Here is a 26,659-nt window from a genome sequence, read left to right as displayed (position 1 = left end):
CTGTCCTAACTCACCGCGGAGCTGGGAGGTGCTGGACACCGCTGTGCAGAAACCGGACAGAGCCAGCCCCGGGGAGCAACTGTCTCACGGCTGCATCAAGGTTGCTCGTGAAGCCAGAATGGTTTATACGGAGAGAGAGGAGGCGAGAGGCCTCCGCAAACAAGAAGAGCTCTGCTCACCCCCAGGGCATGCTGCTCATGTCAACAGGGGGAAAGAAAACAAGGGGAAAAACGAAGCCACCTCCTGTCATCCTCAACAGAGCTGTCATCCCTCACCTCGGCCCAGCCCGGCGCCTGCCAAGACGGCTCGGGAAGCTGCAGGGAAGGCCGGGCTGCTGTGTAAACAGATGCAGAAATCCAGCTCCACCCATGGCCCAGAGCTGTGCGAGAGTTCAGGCATTACCAAGGCCTTCCTCTAAGTCCCTGCGACTTGGAGGCCAGCGATGCGCTTTGAGTCACACGCCTGTGCTAAAGGACCAGCTGCGGGGGAGAAAGGCGCAGCATGGGCCAGCGGCAGGCCCTTGCCTTCGGGCGAGCTCCTCCGCCCGCTGCGCGACCTGCCTCCCGATGCAGCAGCCAGATACTCACCCTCCTTTGCCCAACACCTGCAGGACACCCAGCTGTCCCCAGCAGCACTTCCAAGGTACCCTGGCTCTCCTGAGCGCTGTGCACAGGCACGCAGACGCATACACATGTGCCTCACCCTGCAAAGTCCAACCGTAGGAAACCAGCAGGAATTACTCCTTGGGTTCCCACTGTCTTTAGAAGAGCCAGATCTGCCTCTGGTGCCACCAGTTTGTTTGGTGGCATTGTACTATGTGCCAGACACTAATCAAATGTCATCAAAACTTAATGCAGATGCACAGAGCTGCCCTTTGCTGCAAGGTGATCGCTGGGGCAAGGGGCTCAAACCACACAACAGCATAGACCCCCTTGAACGGAGCAGGCAGCACAGCAGCCCTGCTCCGTGCTGGGAAGAGCAAGGCAGGCTGCAGTGTCACAGAGACTTGTTTTAGCCCAGCCGGGCTGAGGCGCTTGAGATGGTGTTAAGAAAGAGTAATTAGCCACTGGTACGACTTACCAGGAGAGCTGCGGGTGCCTGCAACTGTTTGGCTGAAGCCAGATGTCCTCCCAGCCACCGAAGGCAGAATTCAATTTCAAAGGACACATAATGCACCATGGGAAGAGGTGATTCAGCCCTGCAGCAATAGCCTGGACACCCACATTAGGCCCTTTAGTCACAAAGTGTCCCGTTTCATTCCATGGAGCTGTGGTTAGGGGCCAAAAGTTGTTTCGATGGGAAAACAGACTAGCTTTGCTTTAAAATTCCCCCTTCACTAAGGCAGAAGGGACTGCAAATTTGGTCCTATCCCCCCCAGGTCAAGCAGATCTATTGCAAGGCTGCCCCTCAGTGTGGTCAAAGCAAGCAGCACCCAGGGCAGCCCCAGCCACCACCCAACGACATGGCTATGACAAGCCTGTGCGTCCTCCTGTGCCCCTCCTGCCAGGTCTCCTCGAATCCCGCTTACCCTCGCCTTCAGGCATGCCTTTGGGAACTGCCGAGAGACCGAGCACACTCCAAGCGGTAGGAATGAGGTATATTTATTATTATTCTTTCCCAACTTGGCACATCCAAGTGAGGTTTAAAAACTGCTCTACTGGTCTAGCTCAGCTCACGCAGAGGCTTGCTGGTCCCAGGGAACCTCTCACTTTAAACAAAATAGGGGGTGGCAATAAGAAGCACAGGGAGCCGAGAGGAGGAAACATCCCAGTTTAGAGCAAACTGGAGAACTAAAGTTATGTGGAGATGAAAACAAATGGCTCTGCAACCTCGCAGGACAGAGCAGAGCAGGCAGAGACCAACATTTCAGCCTTCACAAAACCTGGAAAAAGTCCTGGGGCTACATATGGTGCCCACGGAGAGCCAGGATCAAACCTTAGAGGGGAGGCTCTAGGGAGAGCTGGGGATACAGGTAGCTCCTCGTGCTCATTTTGGTTAGGGATCCCTCCACGCACACAAAAACGCACACCCTATCTCTCTCTTTCCTTATTGCCTTTTCAGGCCCTGGTGTTGGGGACTCAGTGCCTGTCAAGCCACATCAGGAATGGGTAATTGGTTGAGAACTGGTGGGCTCGTTTCAGAAGTGATCCCTAGAGAGGCTCTTTCTGAGCCTCCTGAAAGGTTTAGCTTGGCTCATCAACCTCGCCGTTCCCCAGTCGGGTTTGGAGGTGACCCATTTGCCTTGGCTACGTCATCACCTCGGTCCTGGGAGTGGTTCAGCACGGGTCTGGAGCTAAAAACCAGCCCCAGTGAGCACTGGGGCAAGCGCAGGAGGCTGAGGAGGTGTCCTAAACTCCTGCCAGCACAGGAGGAGAGTCGAAGGGAGACAGCGATGGGATGAGAGTGTACATAGGAGGCAAAGAAAAGGCAGGGGGCTTCTCTGGAGGTCAGGGTTTGGGGGGGCTGAGCCGGGTCCCATTGGCTGTGGGATCGGAGAGGGCGGTTTTCCGGCAGGCCATCAGTGATGGGTTGTTGAGAAGCGTGTAGGCCAGCCACCATCGGGCTCGGCTCTGCCTGAACTTGGCTCTGCTCGATGGCACCTTCTTGGTCTGCATCAGCTGGATGCCTGGGCAAGAGAGGGAAGGGGGCAAGAACATATTAGCTCTCCCTCGCTGGGGCCACCCAGATGCCCTCTACTCCTGTGGTTAAAGTGGATGAGACCTGTCCTGCCAAGGGGTACGTGTCTGCCCACTGAAGGACCGGGCCCTGGGACAGAAACCCATCACACACCAGGCACAGGAGGCGGTGTGAAAGTGGGACCAGTGGAGGGGACACCAGAGCCACAACCCTCAGTCCTGGCAGTGCCTCTCCCCAGCCTGAGGACATGAGCACTTACCTTCTTCCACGTTGCTGGGCCTGAGCCCTGGCTGCCCCTCAGGCCTCGATAACTGCAGGAGCAGCAAGCAAAAGGCTTTCATCACCGGGTGCGACTGGCTGACCTCGATTTTCAGATAGTGGCAGTAAGCGTGGTAGCCTGAGGGAATACAACCCACCGTAAATGCATGTAGCAGGGCCAGAATTACCCATGAGCATTGGCCAAACCGCCCCTGCCCCACTTAATCCTTCTCCCCTGCCTCCTCCCCTCGAGTAAAGCGGAAGGCTATTTCCCCAGCTCCATCTCAGCCACAGCAGAGCAGCTCCAGGCCTGGAGATGTGCAAAGGGGGGCTGGCTCCACTCCCAAAGCCCCAGCAGCAAAAGCAGAGGAAGGGCTGAGCTCTCTCTCCTGCTGACTCCAGGACTGACTGCCAGGTTCAGGGCAGTCTGACACGATGGGGCTGGTGTCCAGTCCCCACCTGGGTCAAAGGTCTCCACGCTGCGGTTCAGGAGGCTGATGTCCAGCCGGCAGAAGTGGATGGCATTATAAAGGGCAGATATGACCATCCTCCAGAGCCCAGCCAGGACACCCACCAGAATGTTGATGGGGAAGAACAAGTAGCTGACTATGTAGAGGGCTCGTCTGTGGATGAAAAAGAAGGAATAAGGGAGGAACACAAACCCCTGGTAGCCAGGGAACACAGCCCTCCCCTGGCAGAGGAGCCTCCGGCCAAAATAAGCCTCCCACCCTTCCTCCCTCTCTGACAGGCGCTATCTCTGTTTGGGGTGTCTCCATCCCATGGAAAGAAGTGAACATCTTTCTGGGCTCTCAGAGAGGGGACAGCATGGAGTATCAGGGAAAACTTGGATGCTTGGCCTCCAGCACACATAGGGTCTCCATTTCTCCTTGAGTGTCTAAATACCAGCCACAGAATGAGTCTGGGGGCTTGCAGTAGAGGGTACATGGCAGACCACCTCCTACGGAGACCAGGCGAGCCTACAGCAACCTTCCTGCAATGCTGGGCAAGTCATGAGAGGCATTGGAAGTGCCCTGGCTAGGTAAAGCAGGACTCTTGGCTCAATTTCTCCCTTTGATCTTCAGCAAAAGGAAACAGCTTAAGCAATCATGCCGTGCATGAGGGTCCACACCCCTTAGTAACTTCTGAACTAGTCAGACTGAAGTTCTGTGGGCTACGAGGCTCCTCTGAGGTTTATAGACAGAGGTGGTGGAGCAGAGGACAGAGATCTTTCTAGCTCCACCCCAGCAAGAGCAAGGCTACGTATGGACCACAGCCTTACCCATAACCACCAAAGAATCCTCCCTGGGAGCAAAGCCACTAAAAAACCCTAAACCCGCAGACTGTCTCCCGTCCGCATCTCACAGAACAGACACTGCGAAGAGCAAGCCAAGACATCGGAGCCACGTGTTAAACCTACTGCAAGGTTCCCTGGGTCCTGGCCTCAGGAGGGGGCAGTGCTGCCCCTCAGCTTCCCAGAAGGCTTCCACATCCCCATACCTGTTGGTCAGCTCCTTCCATAGGGGATGCTGCTCCAGGAATTGGTAGTGAGCTGCCAGATTTTGCACGATCACAGTAACGACGAGAGTCAGCCAAAAGGGCCTGGCCAGGAGGAAAGAGGCAGGTTGGAAACCAGAAGGGTCCCAGGCAGGAAACACCATCCCAGGCATCAGAAGTCTCCAGCAAAGCAGAAGGAGCCCAAGATAAACCCTCCTCTTAACAGAGTATCCCAAAACTCGGCAGAGAGGTAGATCACATTATGGCCATTGACAGGAAATCTGCCTGGGGTTCCTGCACCGGGGAAGATGCCTGCAGAACAGTCTCCCACTCCTCCTGCCTTGCCTCTGAGGACCGAGGGCTGACAAATACTCACCACATGTTCTGAAGGATTTTGAAGAGGTACGTGTTTGTGCCAGATTGGAGCGGGATGACAAATAAGAAGGTAAAAGCCACCGAGCAGATGAAGAAAATCACTTGCTGGATGAGGAGACCTTTGAGGGAGACACAGGAGGGAAGTCATCATGCAGGGAGGGAAGGAGAAGTGGAAGAAACCATCATGTTTCAGAGCAAAAAGATGGCCAGAGTTATGGCTTGTCTGCAGAGGCCCTCTTCCTCCCTCTGACTCCAGGACAGTTCAACTGAAGATAGCAAGTCTTGTTGCATTTACAGTAGGATTTGCACTGCCCAATCACTTAGGTGCATCGACTCTGCTTTCCAGCTCCATACCAAACCCACAGAGGCTGCTTTGACAAACCTGCCTGATTCTTGGGGGTGCCCCATGCAGAGAAACCAAATTAAGGCTGAAGGAGCTTGCTGGAGCCCTGGAAGCCAGAGAGTCATGAGCCTGCACCTTCTCAGGGCACAGAGTCAAGGCCATGCAGCCACGTGATGATCGAGCTACTTGTTCACAACCAGCTTGGTGTCCCCAAGCAGCCTTGCAAAAGGACAAAAGTCATCTCCCCCACTTGTTCTTATTCCCCAAATCCATGTTCACTTCCTAGCATGTCTTTCATTTTAATCCCATAAAAAGCCTGCAAGATCCTTACCTGCCTCCCCGCTCCAAACACAATGCTTCGCGCTGGATTTAATTACGAGTTCAGCCTTTCTTATCATGCGCTGCATTATCCCCACAGAGAAGAGCCATCTCTGGGGGCTGCAACTACTATTTCTCATCATAAAAATCAGCCTGAGCTGTGATTTCTAATCGTAAATCACACCGAGTTCAGCAGTGACTGCAGTTCATTTTGCCTGATCTAAGATGGGAGCAGTTGGAGGCCGGGCAGCACACGGCTCATTCATTCAGCTCAAGTGCTTTACTGTAATGACTTGAAAAATAGAGTTTTAAACAGGAGTCAGATTCACAGCATCTGGCTGGAAGACACTGCAAGCAAGATGGACCCAGCTTTGTCAGGGAAACCCCAAACACAGGGTGGCAAAAAAAGCTGCTCCTTGTTGGCGAAGGCGTGCAAGAAGGTGCCAGCGGAGCGGTGCACCCGAGCTCCTACCTTCACACCAATCTCTGCAACCGGCCTGCAAAATAGGTGCCCTTTCTGGAGCGGTGGTCACCAGCAGAGCTGGTGGTCCCCCGTCTGTCAGCAGTCACCTCTCCAGACCCCTCAGCTTGACTCTCCTATACAGGCGAGAGCAAAATGCCCCTCGGCAGCCTTAGAGTGCTGATATGGTCTGGAATTGCACATAAATCACAGCAAACGCTGCTCAGAGGGACGTCCCTATGCTCCTCACACCATTGGGTAGAGAAGCTTTAAAATATGTCCAAGCAACACTGGAGTGAGCATGGAGAGGATTCAAATGCCTTTTATTTCTTGCAGCCTTACGTGGTCCAGCCACCTCTTTTCAGGGCTAGGGAGCTGCTGGGCCAGGCCGGGGGGGAAGGCACCACGTGCCTAGCAAGGGACACCCTGGCACGTAAAGCCTGAGACCACAGGAGACAGACAGTCCTTTCCACGAGACGCTGCGACAGCTTCTCAAATGAAAATATTTGGGCTTGAGCCCAAATGACTTTTTTTTTTTTCCCCCCCAACCATTTGGTGTTCAGCATGGTTTTCCCTGCAGAAGGCCAGATTGTGCTTGGGGAAAGAGGAACAAAGGCCCCCCGAGCTATCCCTTCTCGCCCGCTGCCGCTACGGCTTAGCCCACTGCCGTTGCTGCCTCCTCCAGAAAGGCTGACACCGCCTGCGCCGGTCGTCCCAGCGCGAGGACTGCTGCTCTCCCCCAAGTACCCTCCATGCAGGCCCCTGGGGAGCACAAAGACAACCCGGGGGATAGGGATGGAAATCAGGATGGTGCTTACCTGGGCAAACATCAGCTCTGCTGCACTGTATAACCAGGACAGACTCTGGTGACTGGCATCAAGCCTGTCCCATGGGACAGTGGCCACAAACAAGGACCACAAAACGGGGCAGAAAGGGGTTCAGGAAACCCGTGCATTTACCCAGGCAGACAAAAGCAGTCTGGAAGCCAGCGAAGCTCATCCAGCAGACAACAGCTTGTCGGGAAGGGCGCAGGATGTGGGCTTTGTAGAAGACATCCAGCACGGCCCCTTGGTACAAAGCCTTCAGGTTGTTCCTGCAGGGAGGGAGACCGGAGGCCAGCTGCACCCAGGCTTGGTGCCGGGGATCCCGCTGGCCACAGGAGCGAGGATGGGAAGTGGGAACGGGGAAGAAGCAGCGATCCCACACCCTCCACCATGGCTGCCCAACTGGGAGGACGGAGGAGGGACTGGGAGGCCGGGAGCATGGCCAGCGCCTTACCTGTGCATCACCAGGGTCCTCATCAGCATGGCGAACGTCAGCAGGCAGCAGAGCACCAGGGAGCAGATGTAACACACTGCACGGAGCAGGGGGACATGGTCAGCCTCAGAGCGGGGCGGCTCGAGGAACGGGAGAGGCAAGGGCAAGCCGGTGCCAGCTCATGCTGTTTGGGGCCCTCACCTTTACAGCGAGCTGCTGTTTGCCCCCTCCACTTTGCACCCAGTGAGACAGGGTGGACCCCTGATCTGTCCCAGATGCCCCAGGCCCAGGCTGTCTCCCCCGGCACAGGAGCGATCCCCATCCTGCGGGCTGAGCGTTGTGTCTGCCCCGCTCGGAGCCCAGCCTGGGGCTGCGCTGGCCTCTCTGTCCCGCAGCAAATGCTGCCCGGCCCTGAAGGCACGCTTTCTCTTGGGGGAATTCCCATGCATATTTGGAAAAATAGCTCAAAAGCTGTGTGCAGCATCCAGGAGCACTGCAAGGGGCTAAATGATGCATGGACATACCCACAAGCACAACCTGGATCTGCACTGCGCCTCAGTTTCCCTCCCCATTCCCTTCGCACTGCAAGGAGACCCTTCTCCATCTCCCATGGGTAACATTGCCAGCACTGGTGAGACAGGCTCAGGAAAGATGCAGGCGGCCAGGATAGCTCAGCATCAGAAATATGACTGGGCAAGACATCATGGGCAGTGCGAAGGAAAGAGCCTGGAAAGATGCTCCCAGAAAAGGGGATGCAGGGGGAAGGCAAGCAGGAGGGGGAAGGAGGAGGTACAGCAAGAGCGATGGAGACATCAGGATAAAGAAGCCAGTAAAAAGGACGTGAGAGACTCGGTGATTCAGGAGGGGCTGTAGGAAGGCCTCCTCGGCTGGCTGGACCCGAGGGCAATGCCGTCGAGGCAGAGCGGTCTCCCCGACAGCCCCGCGCCCCAGCCCCGTCCAGGGCTTTCAATTATCTCATCCCCCCCGGCGGCTCCGCACTGGGGCTTTGGAGCCGGGGAGACAAGGTGCCATCTGCTCAATTCCAGCACATATCAAAGCCCCCCTGAACAGCAGCAGCTGCAGCCCAGGATTGCTGGCTCTCCCTTCCCCGGCTCTTGGCACTCGGCAGCCGCTCAGAGATGCCTGGCACGCGACCAGGCTCGCGCGTTTGCCTTTCATGTCTTCGTGGCCCAGGTTTGTGCAGAGGCAGCTGGTTTTTAACTCCCCAGCCTTCAAACGCAGCCTGCGAGGGGTCGGGAAGCACATCCTGCTTTGCCCAGCCGGGGGAGGCTGGGAGAAACTCAGCCTGATCCCAGGGCAGCGCTCCGGCCCCCTCCGCTCGCCGCGCGTCCCCAGGTCCCAGTACACCTCTCCACGCCGCCTCCGGGAGGAAAGGGAGCACAAGTCGTATGGGTGGGGAAACTGAGGCACGGCACAGTTACAGGGCTTGTGAGGAGCACACCCAGAGAGCTCTTGTCACCAGAATGATGGGTTGCCTTGAATCAAGCAGCCGTGCGATGTGATGGGGACACACATTATTTGGGAAGGGAGCGGAAAGGGAGTTTGCGGTGCCGTTTGGACCAGAGCAGGTTGCGAGCCCCCAGATTGAGGCTGGGGATGGGACTGAGCAGGGTCAGCGTGGACAGAGCCACCCACCTTCCAGCGACCACAGGTAGTACTTGACGGTGCTGAGCTCCATCTCCATGTTGCCCGGGACGCCACCGGGGTTCTCCGAGGGCACCAGGCCGAACTGGACCAGCAGTACGACCACGTCCTTGGTCATTTCCACCCGCACGATCTGAATGGTGGGGACGACTGCCACGAGGAGCAGCAGGGCTACCTGAGAGGGACGCCCGAGTGAGTGGTACCCCGGGAAAGGCCCAGCCCCTCGCACGGGCTGGGAACGCTTTCCATCCTCCACCCTGCGGGAAGGGGACAAGGGAGGGCTGGGGAGCTCCACCACTAGTGGAAAAGAGCGGATCTGAAGAGGTACAAACTAAAGCTGCAAAGGCAGCACCCGAGGGAGCACCTTGGGACAGGGAGATGGGCAGCAAGGTGCAGAGCCCGTGCTTGGATGGGTGACATCCAGCCCTGGCGGCGGGTGGGAAGCCCAGGTCTCACCGTGGCCGGGAGGAAGGGATCCTGGCGGAGAAGGAGCATCGGCCCCAGTCGAGGCCGAGGTAACTCTGCAGTGGCTCAGAGCCCCAGCGTCACAGCACCTCACTGCTGAGAATACGGCAGGGTGACCCCAAGCCGCCAGGCTAGCTTAGAGACTTGACGCTGCCTAAGCCATGGCAGCACGTGGCCGGGCGCTGCGGCTCAGCCGAGGGACGGTAATACCTTTAGGCACGCTAATGCCATCCCCGGCAAAGGCCTGGCGCAGCCCTCGGCCCCACGGCCCTTCCTCCCCGCCACCCGGGTGCTGCAGCCGTGCTGGGCCTGGGGGGACACGGCGATGCCCTCCACGCTCCCCTGCTCCGGGAGGAAGCGGGGAGAGAGGCGCCGAGGCAGCTCTGCCCTGCGTGAGCACACTGCTACGGAGTCACCTGGTACACAGCGATCACGGCCGTGGTTGTGGACAGGACGAGTTTCAGCGGGATCCGGAAACCTGTGAATGCAGGATTGCGGAGAAGCGACGCTATGGGATCGGAGCAGGGGAGCCGCAGCCATAGAGTGGGCTGCGGGTCCGTCCAACCCAACGGCCGAGCAAACGCCCAGGGAAGAGTGCTGCAACAGGGCGGCCGGATACTGGCTGATATTTCCCCCAATACTTTCACAGCCTCCAGGGATTTACGGCTCAGGAGCTGGAAGTGGTTTCTCTACCCTGAGGCTGGCTGCATTTCCCTTCCGTCGGTGTGTCCCCCCCTTCCCGCAACCCCATCGCACATCGTGTGCCCGCAGCACCCTGCGGCAGAGCCGCATCCCTCGGGTGCCACCTCCCTTGAGAGCCCCTGCTTTTCCCATGGAGGGAGTGATGAACGATTCCCTATTACTCCCCCCTTGGGGATTTTATTGACTTATCATAACATTAGCAAGCATCAGCTGCAATGTTACCAAAACCCACCCCTGAACCTCACCGTCTCCCCCATCCCGGCTGAGCAGGGCAGACACAGGAGGAGGCGGGAGCCCCGGCACTGAGCTCATCCCTGCCCTGATGGGCTCTGCAGCCCATGGGGGGGGCCTGGGACAGGAGGAAACTCCTGGCACAACCCTGCTCCATCTCCCCACCCCGAGCCGCAACAGTTTGTGCAAGCCGAGGCGTCGCACGTGTCCCGGGCGGCAGCTGTCATGGCACAGATGCTTTGGCGAGGGAGCCAAGAAAGGCATTTGCTCTCCCCGGGGGAGGCAGACTGCTTGCCGAGCTGCTACTACGGCGGAGCGCGCCTCCTGGGCATGCCCGTACCCTACCTTCCTGGGGAGCGTAGACGTACGAGCCCAGATACGCCTGCACCCTTGACAAGCGGCTCTCTTCTACCTTCGTGGAGCTGGAGGGGGAATAGCAAGGAGAGGGTGAAAAGCATGTCGTAGCACGTCTTGTGTGTGCGCGTGGGGGGGGACGGTCTGTCCCCATCGCAGACAGCAGGCACCCGAGGGCGGCCAGGCAGGGGTGGCACAGGCACGCTCCAGTCGTGCAGAGGGCGAGCTCCAGGCACACGCCGGGGACGAAAAACCCTGCCTTTACGGGCTACGCGGCTCTTTTTGCTTCACCGCCCCCCTCCCCGGGCATCCAGCAGGAAGGCGCTGTCCTTACCCGCCCTTCCGAGATCGTTTGGAGAGCAGAGCCTTCAGGTACTTCTTATAATAGCCTCGCCCTGTGACCTTAAGGAAAGCAGCAGTAAGTTGCCTGATTTGAGCACGGGACACCCGGACAGCAGGGAGAGGCGACTCTGCCTTTGGGGCCCCCCGTTTTGGATGCTGCTTCCCCCCCGCCGCACGCCAGGGAGCTGGTGCAGAGCTGCTGACGGCGCGTCTCCATCTCTCCCGGCAGCCGTCCCCTTGCCCTGCTGTCCCCGGCCACCCCTCCCCAGCACGACACCCCGCGGGCGCCCTCCGTGCCGGGTGCAGGTTACGGCTCCCGGGGATGTTAACCAAGCCCTCGTTCACCTAACAAATCTGTTTTAGTAGCGCTAGCAGCAAATCTTCCGACGCCAGGAAGGTGGAAAGAAATCTGCTTTATTCCCATAAACAACAAAGCCTAAGACCAGCCTCGCCGCTATGACACCGCGGCCGAAAAGCAGAGCCTGAAAAAGCTCATTTCCACCAGACAGCTTAGCGCCAACGCCTGGGGGTCACTTCAGTCCACGCTTGGGCCCACGGCTGCTTTGAAGCAGGTTTCTCCTCCCCTTTTCTCAACAAAGCCCAGCATTTCCGAAAAGCCTCCGGATTATCACTGCCTACCTCCAACCTGCTGGGAAAACAACGCTCCCCCAGTCCCAGCCTGAATGGGACGCATTGATGCCCAAGCCTCTTGCACTAAGGAGTTTATTCCAAAGATGGATTTTCACTCTCTTCAAATCCAGCAAGATAAACAGAGCTGCAAACTGCTCGTTCCTTTGCCATCAGAGGGCCCGTGGGGACAACCGGCGGGTGGGAGAGCTGAGGGTCGGGACAGGGGAACTTCTCCCATTCCCAGGCAGCCGGGCAAGAGAGCACCGCGAACCAGCACCACAGTCCCCAAAACCGCGCAGGTGGCCAGGGTCCATCAAGGGGTTTCCCCATGCTATCACCCGTCCCATGTATCACATGAATCTACAAGGGTGCCGGAGGGTTTTACCTCCTTCTCCAAGGACTCCTCCTGCCCCGTGAAGCTCCGGATCAGCAGGGCTGGGTACCAAAGACTTAAGACCACAAGACAGAGGATGATAGGGACGTAAGAGAGCACAGAGTAATACCTGTATATCTGGGGAGAAGGAGAGCTGTTACACATGAGACCTCCAGGCCTGGGGGTCTAGCCCTGGGCAGGGGCACCCGTGCACATGGCACACCTTAACGCCACTTCTCCAAGCCTCCTTCCAGCGCCTCCTCGTGGCAAGAGACAAAAAAGCCCCCCGAGACTTGGGTCCCACCAGCCATAGTCTCCCACCTCCTTGATGGCCACGAGGAGCGCCCAGGGAGGGGGACACGTACCTTGGGTGACTGTGGGCAATCCACCTTCTGCCAGATGTGGACCACGCAGTGGCACCAGGAGAGCAGGCAGCCCACAAAGTAGCTGGCTCTATGCCTGACCGTGGCACAGGCAACCAGCGGGTAGTAGAAGGCAGGGTAATAGAGCAAAGCCAGGATCTTCCAGTACTCTAGACAGGAGGGTGGGAAGAGAGGAGGGAAAACAAAACAGGCAAGGAAGAGAAGGAAGTGCTCTCAGGATGGATCAGGGCGAACAGGCAAAGTAATGCACACAGATTGCACAGAGGGGTGGAAGATGCCACCCAAAGCTGGACCCTGGTGGGCCAAGCCAGTGCAAGAATATCACTTATATAACAGCCCTGCCTCCTCCTCCAGCCCCAGCAGCCAGCCCAGGGCTCCGGCAGCCTCAGTCACTGCTCTGGCCATCGCTGGTGCCTGGGGGCAGCAAGGAGGACCTCGCTCCTGCCATCCCTGGATGAGTTTGGCCCCCGCCCTGTGGCACTGCTGGCCCCGGCCGCATGGCAGGGGCACGTGTGAGCCAGCTCATTGCGGAGCTCGCTGCATGGCTCAGCCCGCCCAGCCCTGCCAGCCTCCCCGCCACGAACCCACGTTTTCAGGGAAGGGCTGCCTCTACTGGGGTTGGGAGGAAGGTGGTGTCCACCTTGCTTCGGGGCCAGCCCTGCAACAGAGGGATGGTGCTCGCCCTTACCGCGGTTGTGCTGGGACGAGTCGGAGATGAGAGGCAGGGGGTCACTGTCCAGCACCAGCACACAGAGGGAGGAGAACAGGATGCCAAACACTGCGGCCACCAGCCCTCGGTTGCCCTCCTCCTCCAGAAAATTGGCCGGGCTGCAAAAGCGGGGCTGTTAGTGTTGCACTAAGACCCCGCAGTGGGGGGGTCCCACCACCCCAGAGCTGGTTTATCCCATGCCAGCCGGGTGGCTACACCTCCACACCCCACCACTCCCTTTGCTGCAGGACACCAAGACCCAGTGGCAGAGAGAGGCTGAGACCCTCGAATCGGGTGCTGCAGCAGGGCCGAGGGGCTGGGTACCTCAGCAGTCCGGGGACGCCGTTCCAGCAGCTCGGGTGGAGACGCTTGCGTTTCACCAGCAGGGACAAGCCGATGAGCACGGCCAGCTGCCAGAAGAGGGGAAATCAGGTTGAGGGAGCAATAAATACACGGGAGGGGGGGGTCTTGGTGAGGAGCTCAGACATGCTGCGATGGGACAGGGGACTGTTCTGAGACACCATTTCCAACCAGCACTCTAAACACAGCCATCCCTGAAGTAGGAATAGACACGACTCAATCCTCGAGAACTTGGGTGGGAGAGAGGTCACCTGCTCCAAGATCTAAATGCCTTAGGGGGATCGTGCCGGAAAAATCAAAGCTTTTCATTGCCTGCTGACCAAATACAGAAACGATGGAGCTCTGCAAACCCCCCATTATGGCTTCCCAGCTCGAACCTTTCTTGATCACAACTGAAGAACCCAGGCTGATATTCTGCACCAATATTTGCATCTACACAGAAAGGGAAATGTCACGTTACTGCTGTTTTCTAGTAGATGCATGACTGCATCTGAGCTAGGGGATAGTATCTATGGCATCGGGGCAGACAACCCATTACCCTGGCGTGGCAATACAGGTACTTACGGAGATGGGTGCCATACAGGTGTGATAAAGTCTGGGAGAAATGGTGGGGTCGCAGTCTGGGATAACATTGGGAAACATGCTAGAAAGAAAAAACACACACATGGTCTCATTTAGTCCCACAAGGAAAGAGCAAAGATACAGGAGGCCAAGTCATTCCTTCTGACTCCACACCATGTGATGGTGCATTAGCTGCTCTGAAGGCTTAGGGAGAAACTCTTCCTGTGCGACCGGGATGCAAGTGCGTTAGTCATCCAAGGGAAATCCACACAGCATGAACAAAAGCCTGCCTTCCACAGGGCATTTGGGTGGAGGGAAGTCTTCACGCAGCAGGGTGTTGTGGGGAAAGGAGGTATTCCAAGGCGATTCTAAAGGAAGGACTAGGAAGACTGGAGAGATGGTTGACTTGGATTTGCATGCCAAGATTAGAAGGGGCCTAAACATCCACTGTTTGACTCAGCGATGACAAGCAGAGACTGCTGAGCCTCAGAAAACATTTTTATGGGGTAACTCTCCAGGCCCACGTGTGGCCTGATACTACAGCAGAAGAGCCTGAGGTCTGACACTGAGGAGAACCAAACCTCCCAGGAGCAGTGCTGAGCAGACGAGGATGGGGGAGAGATGAAGTCACTGTCATGGGACGGCTTTTACGATGAGGTTAGAGTGATAATATCTGGAAATGGCTCAGAGCTGATCCCCGGGCTCTGCGCAGCCCTGCACGCAGGGACTGCAGGAGGACACCAAGGCGGACCAGGAGATCAGCAACTGAAGCAGCAGCCATCCCTTACCTTGTCGGCAGCCCTACCTGTTTTGTCACTGCTTTTTCATGACATCCAGCCTGCAAAACAGCCTCCCACGAGCAATTCTCATTGCCACTCACTGTTATGCCATTAAGGCCTCCTAAGGCACCATGCTTATAAAACGGCAGCTAGGAACGAGGTGGGACGAACACACCTTGCGGGATGTTTCCACTCGAGTGCCTCACCTTTCCCGTGAGAGAGAGGAAGGCCAGCCCAGGCCCCCGTGCACCCAGCAGAGCTCCGGTGCTGCCGTGCCACGGGACGAGGGCGCAGGATGAGGCAATGTTTGCCTGGGGTAGGTGCGTGCTGGACCCGCATCCCCCAGCACGACCAAGGCCAGCCGAGCAGACAGGCGTTCCAGGCCTCGCTTTATTTATTTGCTCTCTGGCCTCAATTACATCCTCTAATCTCAGCTTTGCTGCAGGCCTCCTCCTTCGCCCAAGGCCAGGCATAAATAAGCCTGCTCACCTTCATTGAACACTGCGGAGCTGGGGTGGGCACCGGGCTGCGGCGCGGCAGTACAGCAAATCACTGCTCCTCCTGGGCGACGGGACGGCGCACCCCATGAGCCCCCTAACTCTCAGGTCCCCACGCGAGCCCTCGAGCCTGCAGAGCCTGCGCTGGCGGGGGCGGATGGCCTGAGCAGCGGGAGACAGGTCCCCGCCATGTCGAGAGACGGAGGCGAGAGAAGCGCGGGCCAAGGGCTCGGTGGCACCAAGCTGCTGGCAGGGGATGCGGCTGGAGATGCCCGTGAGCAAGGAGCACAGGCTGATCTGAGAGGGAAGCTTTTTGGGGCCCTGCATGCACAGGGCAAAACGCTGCTCTCTGGACAAGGGGGCTTGAAACAGATACAAGCAAGAGCATCTGCAGAGAAGAGAGATGCCTGGGGGTCACGCTCCAAGCGCAGGATCACGGGGCCCCTTCAGACCACACGTGTGTGCACATCACACCCCGAGTGATCAGCACCCAGCCGGCCCAGAGCAGGTGCCCGAACAAACCTGGAAGAAATAAAGTGGCACCAGCCCTGTGATGTACCAGGTCTGGTTCAATATGGAAACTCCCCGGCAGCCTCCTGGTCTCTGTTAAACATTAAGAGGGGCAGATTCTTGTTTCTTTTCCCCCAGGAAAGAAGGGCAGGAAAGCCCTGTACCTGCAATCCAGATGACCTGGCTTCCTTCAAGCCCAGCTCACAGAGCCGAGTAGCAGAGCGCAGCCTGGGGCGAGCTGGGGCGGCAGGGCCAGGGGATCCAGGGTGGCCAGGCAGGAATCACTGCTCCCAGAGAGCCCTTTGCAGCAGCACAGCCTCGAGTTTCACGGAAGAAACAACCTTGTGACGTGCTTCCATTTGCCAGCACTGTGCTCTGGGTGTGCAGGCACACCTCAGCTCCGAAACCCTTTTGGTTTCAGCAGGGCTTCATCATCAAATTTTCTGTGCAGATCTGAGCGTTCAGCCAAGCAAAAATGTGCTTTTTGCCATTTCTGAAACTACTGGGCAACAACACCAGCCTGTCTTTGCTGACTTCGTTTCCCCTGCACCCCAAGCTCCGAGATCCAGTTCATTAGGCAGAACCATCATCGTGGGCCCCTGCTCAAGCTGGGTTTAAACTTGTGCTCCCAGGTGATAGGAGCTGAGAGAAAAGTACAGCCCCAGGCACTGTGGTGAGCCAGGCTGTCAGGAGGACACGCAAACACCCACCACATGCTGTCCTCATCCATGCACCATCCATGGCTTGCTGCAATGGAGGAGGCCAGGAGGGGACAGCAACTGTTCTCGTGCACAAGCACCCCAAAGGTTCCTATTGGTGGTGTTGGCCAAGGAGGTGGAGCAGCCCTTCCTGAGCTGCTCACCAGGGAGGGCAAGGAGATTTCAAATGCCGTTTCACAACACAAAAGATTAAGGACTAGGAACAACCCTTTGGCAATAGCTGGGCTGGTCACCACTAGGATCTACTCCTGCCCTTGCTCAGGATTAGATATCAGCTGATTGAAGAGCGTAAAACGCACCCACAGGCAGCTAAGTCAACAGAGGGACAATAGGTGCTAACAGACGGGCCCCAGGACGCCTCTGTTCTAGCTCTGTCACTGGCCTTGCAGGACACCTTCAATAAATTGCCCCTCTGCTCTGTGCCTCAGTTTCCCTTTCTGTAGTGTGGCACGATCGTTTCTCTTGCCTTCGTGAAGTGCACTCAGCTGGGGGACTAGGCGCACCGAGTCCTTGGTCCTCCGCAGGATGACCCCAACGCAGCAGCGCCTGGGCCGGTGGCTCGCAGGGGCTGGCAAATGCACCCCTGAAACGCCTCTGTCGCAGCGAGCCTGTGCCCAGCCAGACAAAAGCGGCTCTGCTCTTAGGAGCACGGCAGATCTCTATGCATGGAGAGGGAACAGTCTTCGCTAGACCCGCTGATATAGCGATGTGGGGGGGAGGAACTGGGCAACCAAACTGTTGTGCGAGCCCAAGGATGCCCAGCCCTATTTTACAAGTAGAAAAACTGCTCAGGGTCTCTGCGCAGTTCAGAAGCACAGTCCCCAGCACCCCACAGGCTGGAGTTTCAGCCCGTCTCTCTAAGCAGATCAGTGTGTGCTGCCAACTCATTTAGGCCCTAGCAAAAGAGTATCCAAAAGTCCAGATTATTCCCCCAGCTGCACTTATCTCTTCAAACCCAGAAACACAACAAGCCAGAATAACCTTCCCTGCAAGTCAAAGCTTTTGGAGGCCTCAGAGCCACCAAAATCAGATGGTCAGAGAGGAGCTCAGCCCTTCCCTGAGCAGGAGCCAGCAGTGCAATCCACCCCCAGACCCACGGTGGAGCCACAGGCCCCTGTGATGGCTCCAAGTTTGGAGCCTCCATCAGAGCCACCCAGCTCTACAACCACCAAAGGTTTGCTTGTCACCTCCTCGAGACAAAATCTCAGCCTGGGCTGCAAGCACAGAGTGACCAACTTAGCAAAACTGCCCCTGGGCTGGCAGCACTACTCATGTAACGAGTTGTGGCCATCAGCTGTGACGAGAGGGGTCAGGGAAGCAGATTAACATGACACATTTCACTTTGCAACCAGGGGGAGGCTGGGAGCAATGACACCTCTCAGGCTCCATGCCCATGAGGGAAATGAGAGCTTTTAGGGTTTCCATCACCTTTCCACGCTCAGAGGCTCAAGAAAACAGCATATCTACTGGTGCCCCAAACCAACATACCCACTGCAGGATGCCTCCCCTTCTGCCAGCTCTTGCCCAAAGAAAGGAAGCATTTTTATGGGTCCGTACAAGCCATTTGACCCACAATCACATGAAAGGGGAAGAAGGAGGATCCGTTTGCAGCACCCTGCTGTCATTTGCGTCCTAGCAAAACCGAACCGGGGGCTGGCACCTGCTTGCCCCAAGCTGTGCATTACCAGCGGCAGCAGCACACGCCCTGTCGCACAAAGCAGGAGGGCACCGGGGGGCAGAGAGGCAATCCCCTCTTCCCCCCCACCCCGGGCTGGTGTGGCAGAAGAGCCCAGCTCAATGCCACTGGCCACGGTGGCCCGTGACGCAATCCCCTCTTCCCCCCCGTGCTGGTGTTGCAGAAGAGCCCAGCTCAATGCCACTGGCCATGGTGGCCCGTGACGCAATCCCCTCTTCCCCCCCCGTGCTGGTGTTGCAGAAGAGCCCAGCTCAATGCCACTGGCCACGGTGGCCCGTGACACGCTGCCATGTATTTCAGCAGCAGGTCAGCTTTACAAGGAGGAGACACAGGAAAGGAGATGGGGGGGAAAGGCTGATGCCTTCTTAGCCATCTACTGCTCACCAGCACTGCCAGCCACCGGTCTCCCCTCTTAACCAGACTGGGTGGAAACAGTGCAGGCAGAAGAGCCTCGCGCTGAGTAACAGCGTGGCCCAGACCAAAGCACGGTGGCCCCTGCAGTTCCCGTGGGGCTGGTCGTGCCTTGGATGGGGGGAAACGGAGGCACCAAAGCTGGTTGCAGATATTGCTGGAGGGGAACGCAAAGCTCTTGCCCTGGTGAATCATTTCAGGAGAGGGACTAAACCCCGGCTGAGCTGTCTGGGAGACGCTGCGGTAAGGAGAGGGGATATAGCAGCCCCTCTTCTTCCCCAGGTGGGAAAGCCAGCGCCAGCCCAGGGCAGCCAGAGGGAGGTGAGGATTCTGCACCCGGCAGGGATCGGGGGGACGTGCCCGGGGGCTCGACACTTACTCGTCCTGTGGCACGGCCGGCTCCATGGTTTCGTAGATGTACCAGTCCGAAACGAGGTCGTCGGTGCTGGCAAAGCCATTGTCCAGCAGGGAGCCGTGCGCGTCCAGAGAGCCGTTGGCTGCCATGAACTACTTCTTCCTGCCTCCACCGGGCGAAGAGAGAACGATCAGAAGAGAGAAATGGAGGCAGAAAGCTCCTTGCCCTTGAGGGCTACAGGGGGGAACCCCCGCGCCCACGCAAAGGCGGCCCGGGTACCCTGTGAGCGCGTTCGGGTGGGCCCCTGGAAACGCGAAAACAAGAAGAGCCAAGACTTTATCTTCTAGGGTCACTCCCACTCCTGCTCCTCTGCCCGTCTCTCTCCCTCTCCGCTTTACACCCCTTCCCGCGGCCGAGGAGGCGGCAGGAGGGCGAGAGGAGGAGGTGGCGGGGCCGAGGGGAGGGAGGGGTGGCTTTCAAAATCCAGATCGCCGCCACGAAGGACCCAGCCTTTATCTGAAGTCCAAGAGAGAAGGAAGGACCAAACCCCCCCCCCCCCAATGTGGGCGCTCCGGACAAACCTCATTGGGCCCCGGGCTCTCCCTCCCTGCCCCTGGATGCTGATAGAATTGGAGCCTTTGTTTGGGTTGTTTAACAGTATTTACGTGAACCACTTGAAAAACAGTGCAAGGGTCAAGTTTTGGCTTCCCAGCATGGCACGGGCTGTCTTGCAAGGCAGCAAGGAGATCGGGGAGGCAAGCGGACGGAGAACTGGCCCGCAGCCCGCTCCCTTGGGCCGGTGATCCGCACACCCTGCCCAGCGGGGATGCCCCATGCCGGCTTTCCATGGAAACCTCTGCATTGATAAGGTGTTTTTTTTTTTCATTCTCAAGAAGCTGAACCTGGCCTGGAGGGAGCACCCCCCTTCCCCGTCCCCACGCACGGCAAAGGGAGAGCAGCGCCCGGCTCCCCGGGCCTCGCCAGTCCCTGAGCATGGACAGGGCAGGGAGGAAACGGGAACAAACCGAGCTCTTAAAACACGGGAATAGGGAAGAAAAAAAAAAAGGAAAAAAAAAGATACCCGAGTGATAGCAGTGGGCGCGCAGAGGCGCCCGCGTGCCTGGCGTCAGCGTGTCCTGCTTTTCCCCAGGCTCGGCTTTGCAGGGACGCCTCCGATTTGAGCCTCATTGTCTGACCGTCCCTTTGGGCGCCCAGTCCCCGTCCCTCGCGCCCGGGCGCTGGCTTCCTCCCCCCATCTCTGCCCCATGGCGGCCGTCCCTGGAGAAAACCGCGGCACTTGCCTGTGCCAAGACAAGCCTGCTCCGCTCCTCTCCCTCGCTAACAATAAAAAGGAAGAGCAATTTGTCGTAGCACCAAACCCAGCGAGTTTTCATCTTTCCTTCTCGCTGTTGTTTTCTGCGTGGCACTTGATGGCTTTGGCTCAGGCAGCCCCGTGCCCTCCAGGGCTGCCCTGCAGCTATGTTTCACAAGCTGTGACCTATTTCCCAGCGTCGCTATCAGAAAGACACCGCCGTTCCCTCTTCCCTACGCGGCAGTGGGGAAACCGAGGCGCACGCAGCCGCTGCAGGAGCTGTGCCGACCCCCACAGCAGGGCAGGGAGCTGAGACCACCGGGAGGAAGGAGGAGACATGAGAGTCATCTCTACCTGGAAGTGTCAGGAAACCCACGAAACCATGCTAGGGAAACCTTCGCTTGCCCAAGGACCAGCTCAGTGAAGCCAGAGCTTGGCACGAACGTCAGCCCCTGCAGCGCTCACGGCTCTGCCTCGCCTCCCCAAATGCTGGGCACCCTCGGCACTGCCGCCAAGCCCCGGCCTCCAGCACAGGGCCTGGGGACACCGGTCCGGCCCATGGCCACCACATCCCACCCCGGCTGGGCCCCCGCTCAAGGAAATTCCTCGGAGCCCCCGCCAAGCGCTGCTCCGCAGGGAATCCCGAGTGGCTGCGCTGCTTCTCCTGGGGTGGAGATGGATGACTGAACCGGCAGCTTTGCTCCAGGCTGCTGTTTATACAGCTGGTGTTCGCCAGGAAACAACGCTGGATACGGCTCGCCAGCTTCAAAGGCATTCCCAAGATCACCCGATGGGCTCGGGCCCCATCCCTCCCGCAGGCAGCTCCAGCCCGAGACAGAAGTGTCACCCGCTGCCATGACCACACTGTCCCAGGGCCTTATGGGCTCGTGCTCTGCTGGACATTGCACCCAGGACCAGGTTTTGGGTCCCCTCCAGATAAGGGAGGAGCAGGTATGGGCGCCTCCTCCACGAGTTGGGCTGAGGCCTTCACCCCCTTCATGGGGGGCAATAAATCAGCTAGAAAGCAGGTCCCATCTGCCCTAGCCTTTAGCAGCGGTTACAGCACCATCCTCATCCCATCCCAGCTCAGGCTTCAGTGGAGGAGGGACCAGCCCTGGGTGCATGCCCTACTTGCTGCTCCTGCTGACAGCCCAGAGCAGGTTCAGGCCCCAACTCTATCCCGGACCAACCCAGTGCACATGTTTCAGCCTCAACACATCGACTTTCCAGACATCCCTTGGTTTCGCCTGCTCCGGGAAACAGCTCTGACCTCACCTCCCAAGAATGCAGCACTCCGTAAAAAGGTAGAAGGAGCCTCTAAAAGATACACAGTTTGCGACAGCACATGCGTTTATGTCTCCTAAGGCCTGGAAGCCCCCTCTCCATCCCCTAGGATCGCTGAGGGGCTGCAGAGAAATCTTTGCTATAGCACCCGCGTTTGGAAGCTGGGGCTTGAATTACGGCTGGTAGAGCGGCCCGAGTCAGCATCCTTCCTCAGACACCCCCCAGCAGATGCCCAGCCTCCCTGTCGCCCTAAACTCACCCAATTCCTCGGCACAAACGGCCTCACGCAGGCTGAAAGCTCACGCTCCGTCCTGTTTTATGCTGTTCCCATCATTGCAGTACCTGAGTGCAGAGCTGCTCAGCCAGAGGGATCCCAAAGCACTTTGCCAGCCTAAACTGCTTATGGAGCACAGAGGGCTGCACCACGGCGGCCGCTTAGCTGCACCCAGCCCTGCCCCACGGCACATCGCGATGGAAAGAGTGCACAGCCAGCTGAAAGCCCGAGAGATGCAAGGCTTGTACCCCCCCCGCCAGCCCAACCATAACAGTGCTGCCCTCTATAACCCACCTTTGAGCAGGCCAGGAAAAGCCACCTTCCAGATGTCCCCTGCTTTGATTTTCAGCTGCCCAGGGCTGTGCTGGCGGTCACGAAGCGGAGCGGACCAGCCTTAAACACAGAGCTGCCTCCTGCAGAGCCTTCACTGGCACAGTGGCTGCAATTGGTGCAGAAAAGCAGGAAGGAGAGAAAAGAAAAGGCCCAGCTAGATGCGTTGTACACACAGCTGTCAAGTAACCCCACCAGGCAAGCCCCAGCCTGAATCCATGCCAGGCAGCAAAATCACACCACCAAGCCAAGAGGCTTCCTGGGTTTTGTATCAGCTGCCCTTCCCAGTAAATCCATACTTGGACTATTTTGCTATGTTCAGGCCCCAGGGCTTCACTACCTCTGTCTTCCAACCAGGTACGGGACCAAGGCTGGTCAACACCACACTGGAGCCAAGGGTTCTTCAAATCTCCCATCCATGGGCTGGTCCAGCCCAACCCTGCTCATCTTCAGGAGACTGATGTCTCCCAGTCCAGAGGAAGGTCCCCTCTTTCCACCCACCTGGCAGGGTGACAAAGTCTCTCTCAATGTCCATGACAAATAGGTTTATGGAGAAATCACAGGAGGCGCTTCAGAGACTTCCCACTACTGTCATGGACCTGCCTCATCCCCGGGCAAAGCCCAAGCTTTCACCCAACCCACGTCCACGCGTTGCCACAGTCCAACTGGCCATTTCCAGCACCACCAGCTGAGTGACACCTGGAGGTGTAACACGAGCAGATCTAAGCCCGGAGCCAAACAGGTCCCCTATTGACTGGGCCAATGGTGCGAGCATGCAACAGATGCTGTAGCAGAGCAGCAACCTTGATGACACATGCAGAGCAGGGAAGATGGGCTTGGAAGGACAAATGGCTGCTCCCTTTTAGCCCAAAAAAAGCATGTGCTGAGGGTCTGAAGGCTCCCATTAGGATTCACCACAGTATTGGCCAAGGCGGGGAAGAGTTAAATCCCCTATTTCCATGCGTGCTGCAGTGCTCCAGGGTGCAGCCGTGCTGAGGAGGAGAGGCAGGTGTGCCAAACTCCCAGCAGGAGCAAGCAACGCAGGTCGGCGTCCCCCGCCGCGGACCGAGCCCAGCCGGGGCAGGGCCACGTCTCCACCCTGCCCGGCCGAGGCGCCTTGCGGGACGCACCCGCACAGCGGGATGCTTCGCCGGGCCGAGCCCGGGCACTGCTGGCAGGGAGCCGGCAGCACAGAGGCACGGCTGTGCTTGCTGCCTGCCCAGCCCCTCTGTGCCCTGCATTTACCCGAAACCCGATCTCTTTGCTCCTCTGCATAACCTCTGCCGAAACAGGCTGGGCCTTTGATCGCAGCAGCATCGCCCGAGATTGATGGGCTCAATAAAGCTCCTTCATATTCTTCATTTCCCACTATCCATCACTCTCTGGGGAGCTTTTGCATCCCACCACTATGAATTAAACTGGGGGAGAGAGAAGGAGAGCGCCATAAGGGAATTACCCCCCCTTCCCTCCTCATATCCAGCTTAATGGCGATGCCTTGTGTACAGCTTTTAATAAAAATGATAAAGATCTCGTTTCACAATTGTTCAGGGAGTGCTTGGGCCAGGGGGGAAGAGTTGTTTAAAAGAGATCTCCTCTAATTCAATTGCCATTCGGGAGCCGCGGTGGGTGGTGGCTGCCGGGTTGACTCGAGGTAGAGGCCTTCCCAGCACAGCCACAGCACACAGGTGATTTTGAGAGGACACCAGCAAATGGATCGGCTGGCAACCCAGGGCCTCCACGCTCGTGCGGGACCTGGAAGGGTGAGGGAGCAGTCATTCCCCATTCCCCTCCCTCCACCAGCAACGTTCAAGACCTCCAGAATGCCACAGAGGCCCAAGATGCTCAGTCATTTCTTGCTGAGTTGCCTGAAGACTTTGATCATCTTTCTGGAAAAGCAGAGGCTTTTTCAGTTCAAGGATCCCCTTTTCTCACCTGTTCAGGCCCAAATCCAGATGTGGAGTTTAGGGTCTCACCCCAAATCTCTGCCTTACCCTGGCAAGGTGGGACAGTGATGGGGGATACCTCCATCCCGCAGGACGCTGGATGGATTGCAGGGAAGGCAGGGGTGCAGGGACACAGCTGGTCTACAGCCCATCTGAGGAGTCAGCCAGGGAAGCCGTGGCACCGTTCTGCTCTGCTGGAGCACATGGGAAGAGGAGGAGACTGCCCCAACGCAGATCCAGTGTATTCTTGCACCCGTGCCATACTCCAGGTGGGAAAGAGAGCCATCCTGGCAGCTAAATCAGCCCTAGGCACAACCCCAGTTGGAGAAATTCCTATTTACATCGATACGACACATGGCAAGCAGGAGGCTCAACATGAGGCTGAACCCTGCAAACCCACGACCCAGCCTTGCAGTGCTGTTGGGTACCAACCAATGGGGACCCTGAAGCAGAGGTTGGATAACGCTTGGCCAAATTAGAGCAACAGCAAACCAGCACTTGCTGGAGGAAACACTTGTAGAGAAGATGCTGGGACCTGTGTTGCCATGAGGCTGCTGGCAAGCAGCCATGGACTTTAGGATGCTGCAGGGAGGACAGGCATTTTGGCTTGACTCCTCTGCTCACTGTACACCCAGCCCAACCCAACTGCCTACGCCTGGACGGGCCGTTCCTCCTTCCCAACAGGCACCTTCTACGAGAGGTGGTTTTGGCCCGGCGGCAGGAGGAACGGGATCAGCTTACAGCTCTCCACTGGCCAAGCTAACTCATCCTGACCTCCAGAACTGCCACGTTTCCTGTAGGTGCCCTGGATTTTCCCAGCCACAGGGGCGATTGCAGCATCACCAAAATGACTACAGGCTCCCAGAGGGCAGGAAAACCCCACTCCAGCCTCCCCGTGTGCTTCCTGCCTCTGCCCCAGACCAGCGAGAGCATCCGTCCCCCCACACCCCCTTTCCCAGCCCGGGGACTGAGGAACTCATTGCACACCCTGGGCTAGCCAGCTGGTGGCCTGAAAGCCACCCAAAATCACTGCTAACTCTGCAACATCCGAAAAGCAAGAGGCATGAAGCTCGGAGACACCAGGTTGAGCCCCCGCAGCTGTGCAAACATCCCCCCGCGCCGGGTGACGCTCCCTGCCTTCCCCGAGCACGGAGGCAACAGCTTGGGCGCCGCGTGGGTTGAGGACAAACTCATTGCACTGCTGACCTGACCCGGGAAGCCTGCTTCCCGGAGCAGTGAACTCATAGCATCCCCGGCCACAGCTCTCCCCCTTGCGGGAAATCGCTTGCCTGGGGCAGGGAAAGGGCCGGGGGACTCGCACCAGCACCGGGAAGCGGCGTGCACGTGGGAGGAGGCAGAGACGGGACGGGGGCTCGAAGGAAATCTTCGTTCCCATCGCTCGGCGCGGAGCAGTCTGACTGCTCCAGAGCCAGCCCGTGCCGGCAGCGTTTTCGTCTCGCCTCCCTGCTCAAAGCATCGCGAGGCTGATTCTGACCCGGATCGGATGCCCCCCGGATAACTCCAGCACCCGCTGACCTCCGCCACCCCGGGGGAGAGCACGGGGGGCCAGGGAGCCTCTCCAGCTCTTTACAAACCCTTTTGTCTGCAAAGCTGGAGCCGGCAGATATTAAATCCGCCACCGAGGTCAAACGCGCTTGCCAAAAAGCCAATTCAAAGCAGAAGCACCTTTTGCACGCTGCAACTTATGCTGTTGCACGCAAGGGCAGTTTAAACAGCGAAGCAACTGGGGCTTTTAAAGGTTATTTTTAGGCTTGCGCCCCCTCCCCCTGGTTGCGAAGCCCTCGTTGCTGCCCAGGCAGCTGCACCTGCCGCGCTTTGCCCACGCGAGGAGCCCCCGCAAACCAAGCCGGGGGGGGCCGGGAGCCTGCACCACTGCGCTAAAACCGTTAACCGGGTCGCGCGCCAGCGGCAGCCCCCGAGCCGCTGCTGCGGATGTCCAAGGCAAAGCACCCGGCGACTTTTGCTCCTTGGATGCTTTGGGGGAGCTGGTGTCTCCCAGGAAAAGCCCCCCTCGGGAGGCTCAGGCAGGGAGGCGAAACCTCCGATGGGGGCACCCAGGAGAGGTCGCCCCCCCACCTGCTCCGCGCGCGCGAGGTTTCGGCCCCCTGGCCCTGCAGCCCCCCAAAAGGGCTCGCCACCTCGAGCGAACACACGGGCTGCAGGCTCGAGTTTGTGGTTCCAGCCTGGAGTAACAAACTCCAGAGGCAGGCGCAGCCTCCTTAAGCCCCGCTTCCCTTGCGTTGCAAAGTTGGTGAGGAATTAAGACAAATGCAAAAAAAGAAGAGGGGGGGAAAGGGAAAACAGAAAGAGTTACCTTCCTCCCAAGGTACCGAGAGCCTTCGCCGCTCGCCGACGGTCTCGTGAGAAGCCCGGCCTCCTTAAGAGAAGTTTATAACGCATCCGCTCCTCTTCCCGCGCCCCTGCTTTCGGCAGCCCCCCGGAGCGAGCGGCCGGGGGCGAGAGCCCGGCTCACGGCAGCCGCTCCGCGCGTTCCAGTGCGACCGGCGGAGCCCGGCGCGGATGCAGCCATGCAAGCTTAAAGGCAAAGTTCAGCGCACCGGCGAGAGCGCGGCGCCTCGCGAGGGCTGAGGAACTTTATCCCCTCCATCGC

General features: G+C 58.2%; 1 protein-coding gene across 2 annotated transcripts; it reads right to left on the bottom strand.

The window, feature by feature from the left end:
* Positions 1-1,585: 1,585 nt before the first annotated feature.
* STRA6 (signaling receptor and transporter of retinol STRA6) lies at positions 1,586-26,659 on the bottom strand. Of its 2 annotated transcripts, XM_067305359.1 has the most exons (19): positions 26,363-26,659; positions 22,049-22,193; positions 18,909-19,046; positions 13,921-13,999; positions 13,321-13,406; positions 12,976-13,115; positions 12,270-12,436; positions 11,917-12,042; positions 10,894-10,961; positions 10,551-10,627; positions 9,689-9,750; positions 8,799-8,982; positions 7,164-7,239; positions 6,845-6,978; positions 4,766-4,883; positions 4,393-4,494; positions 3,355-3,518; positions 2,897-3,034; positions 1,586-2,626 (listed from the first exon to the last, which is right to left on the bottom strand). In XM_067305359.1, the coding sequence occupies exons 3-19, from the start codon at positions 19,031-19,033 to the stop codon at positions 2,448-2,450; spliced, it is 2,025 nt and encodes a 674-aa protein (XP_067161460.1). In that variant the 5' UTR covers positions 19,034-19,046; positions 22,049-22,193; positions 26,363-26,659; the 3' UTR covers positions 1,586-2,447. The 2 variants fall into 2 exon arrangements, with proteins under 2 accessions (XP_067161460.1, XP_067161461.1); XM_067305360.1 differs by lacking the exons at positions 22,049-22,193; positions 26,363-26,659 and adding an exon at positions 20,551-20,583.

This window comes from Apteryx mantelli, chromosome 15, assembly GCF_036417845.1.
Source record: "Apteryx mantelli isolate bAptMan1 chromosome 15, bAptMan1.hap1, whole genome shotgun sequence".
NCBI lineage: Eukaryota > Metazoa > Chordata > Aves > Apterygiformes > Apterygidae > Apteryx > Apteryx mantelli.
This window is presented reverse-complemented; position numbering and strand designations above follow the sequence as displayed.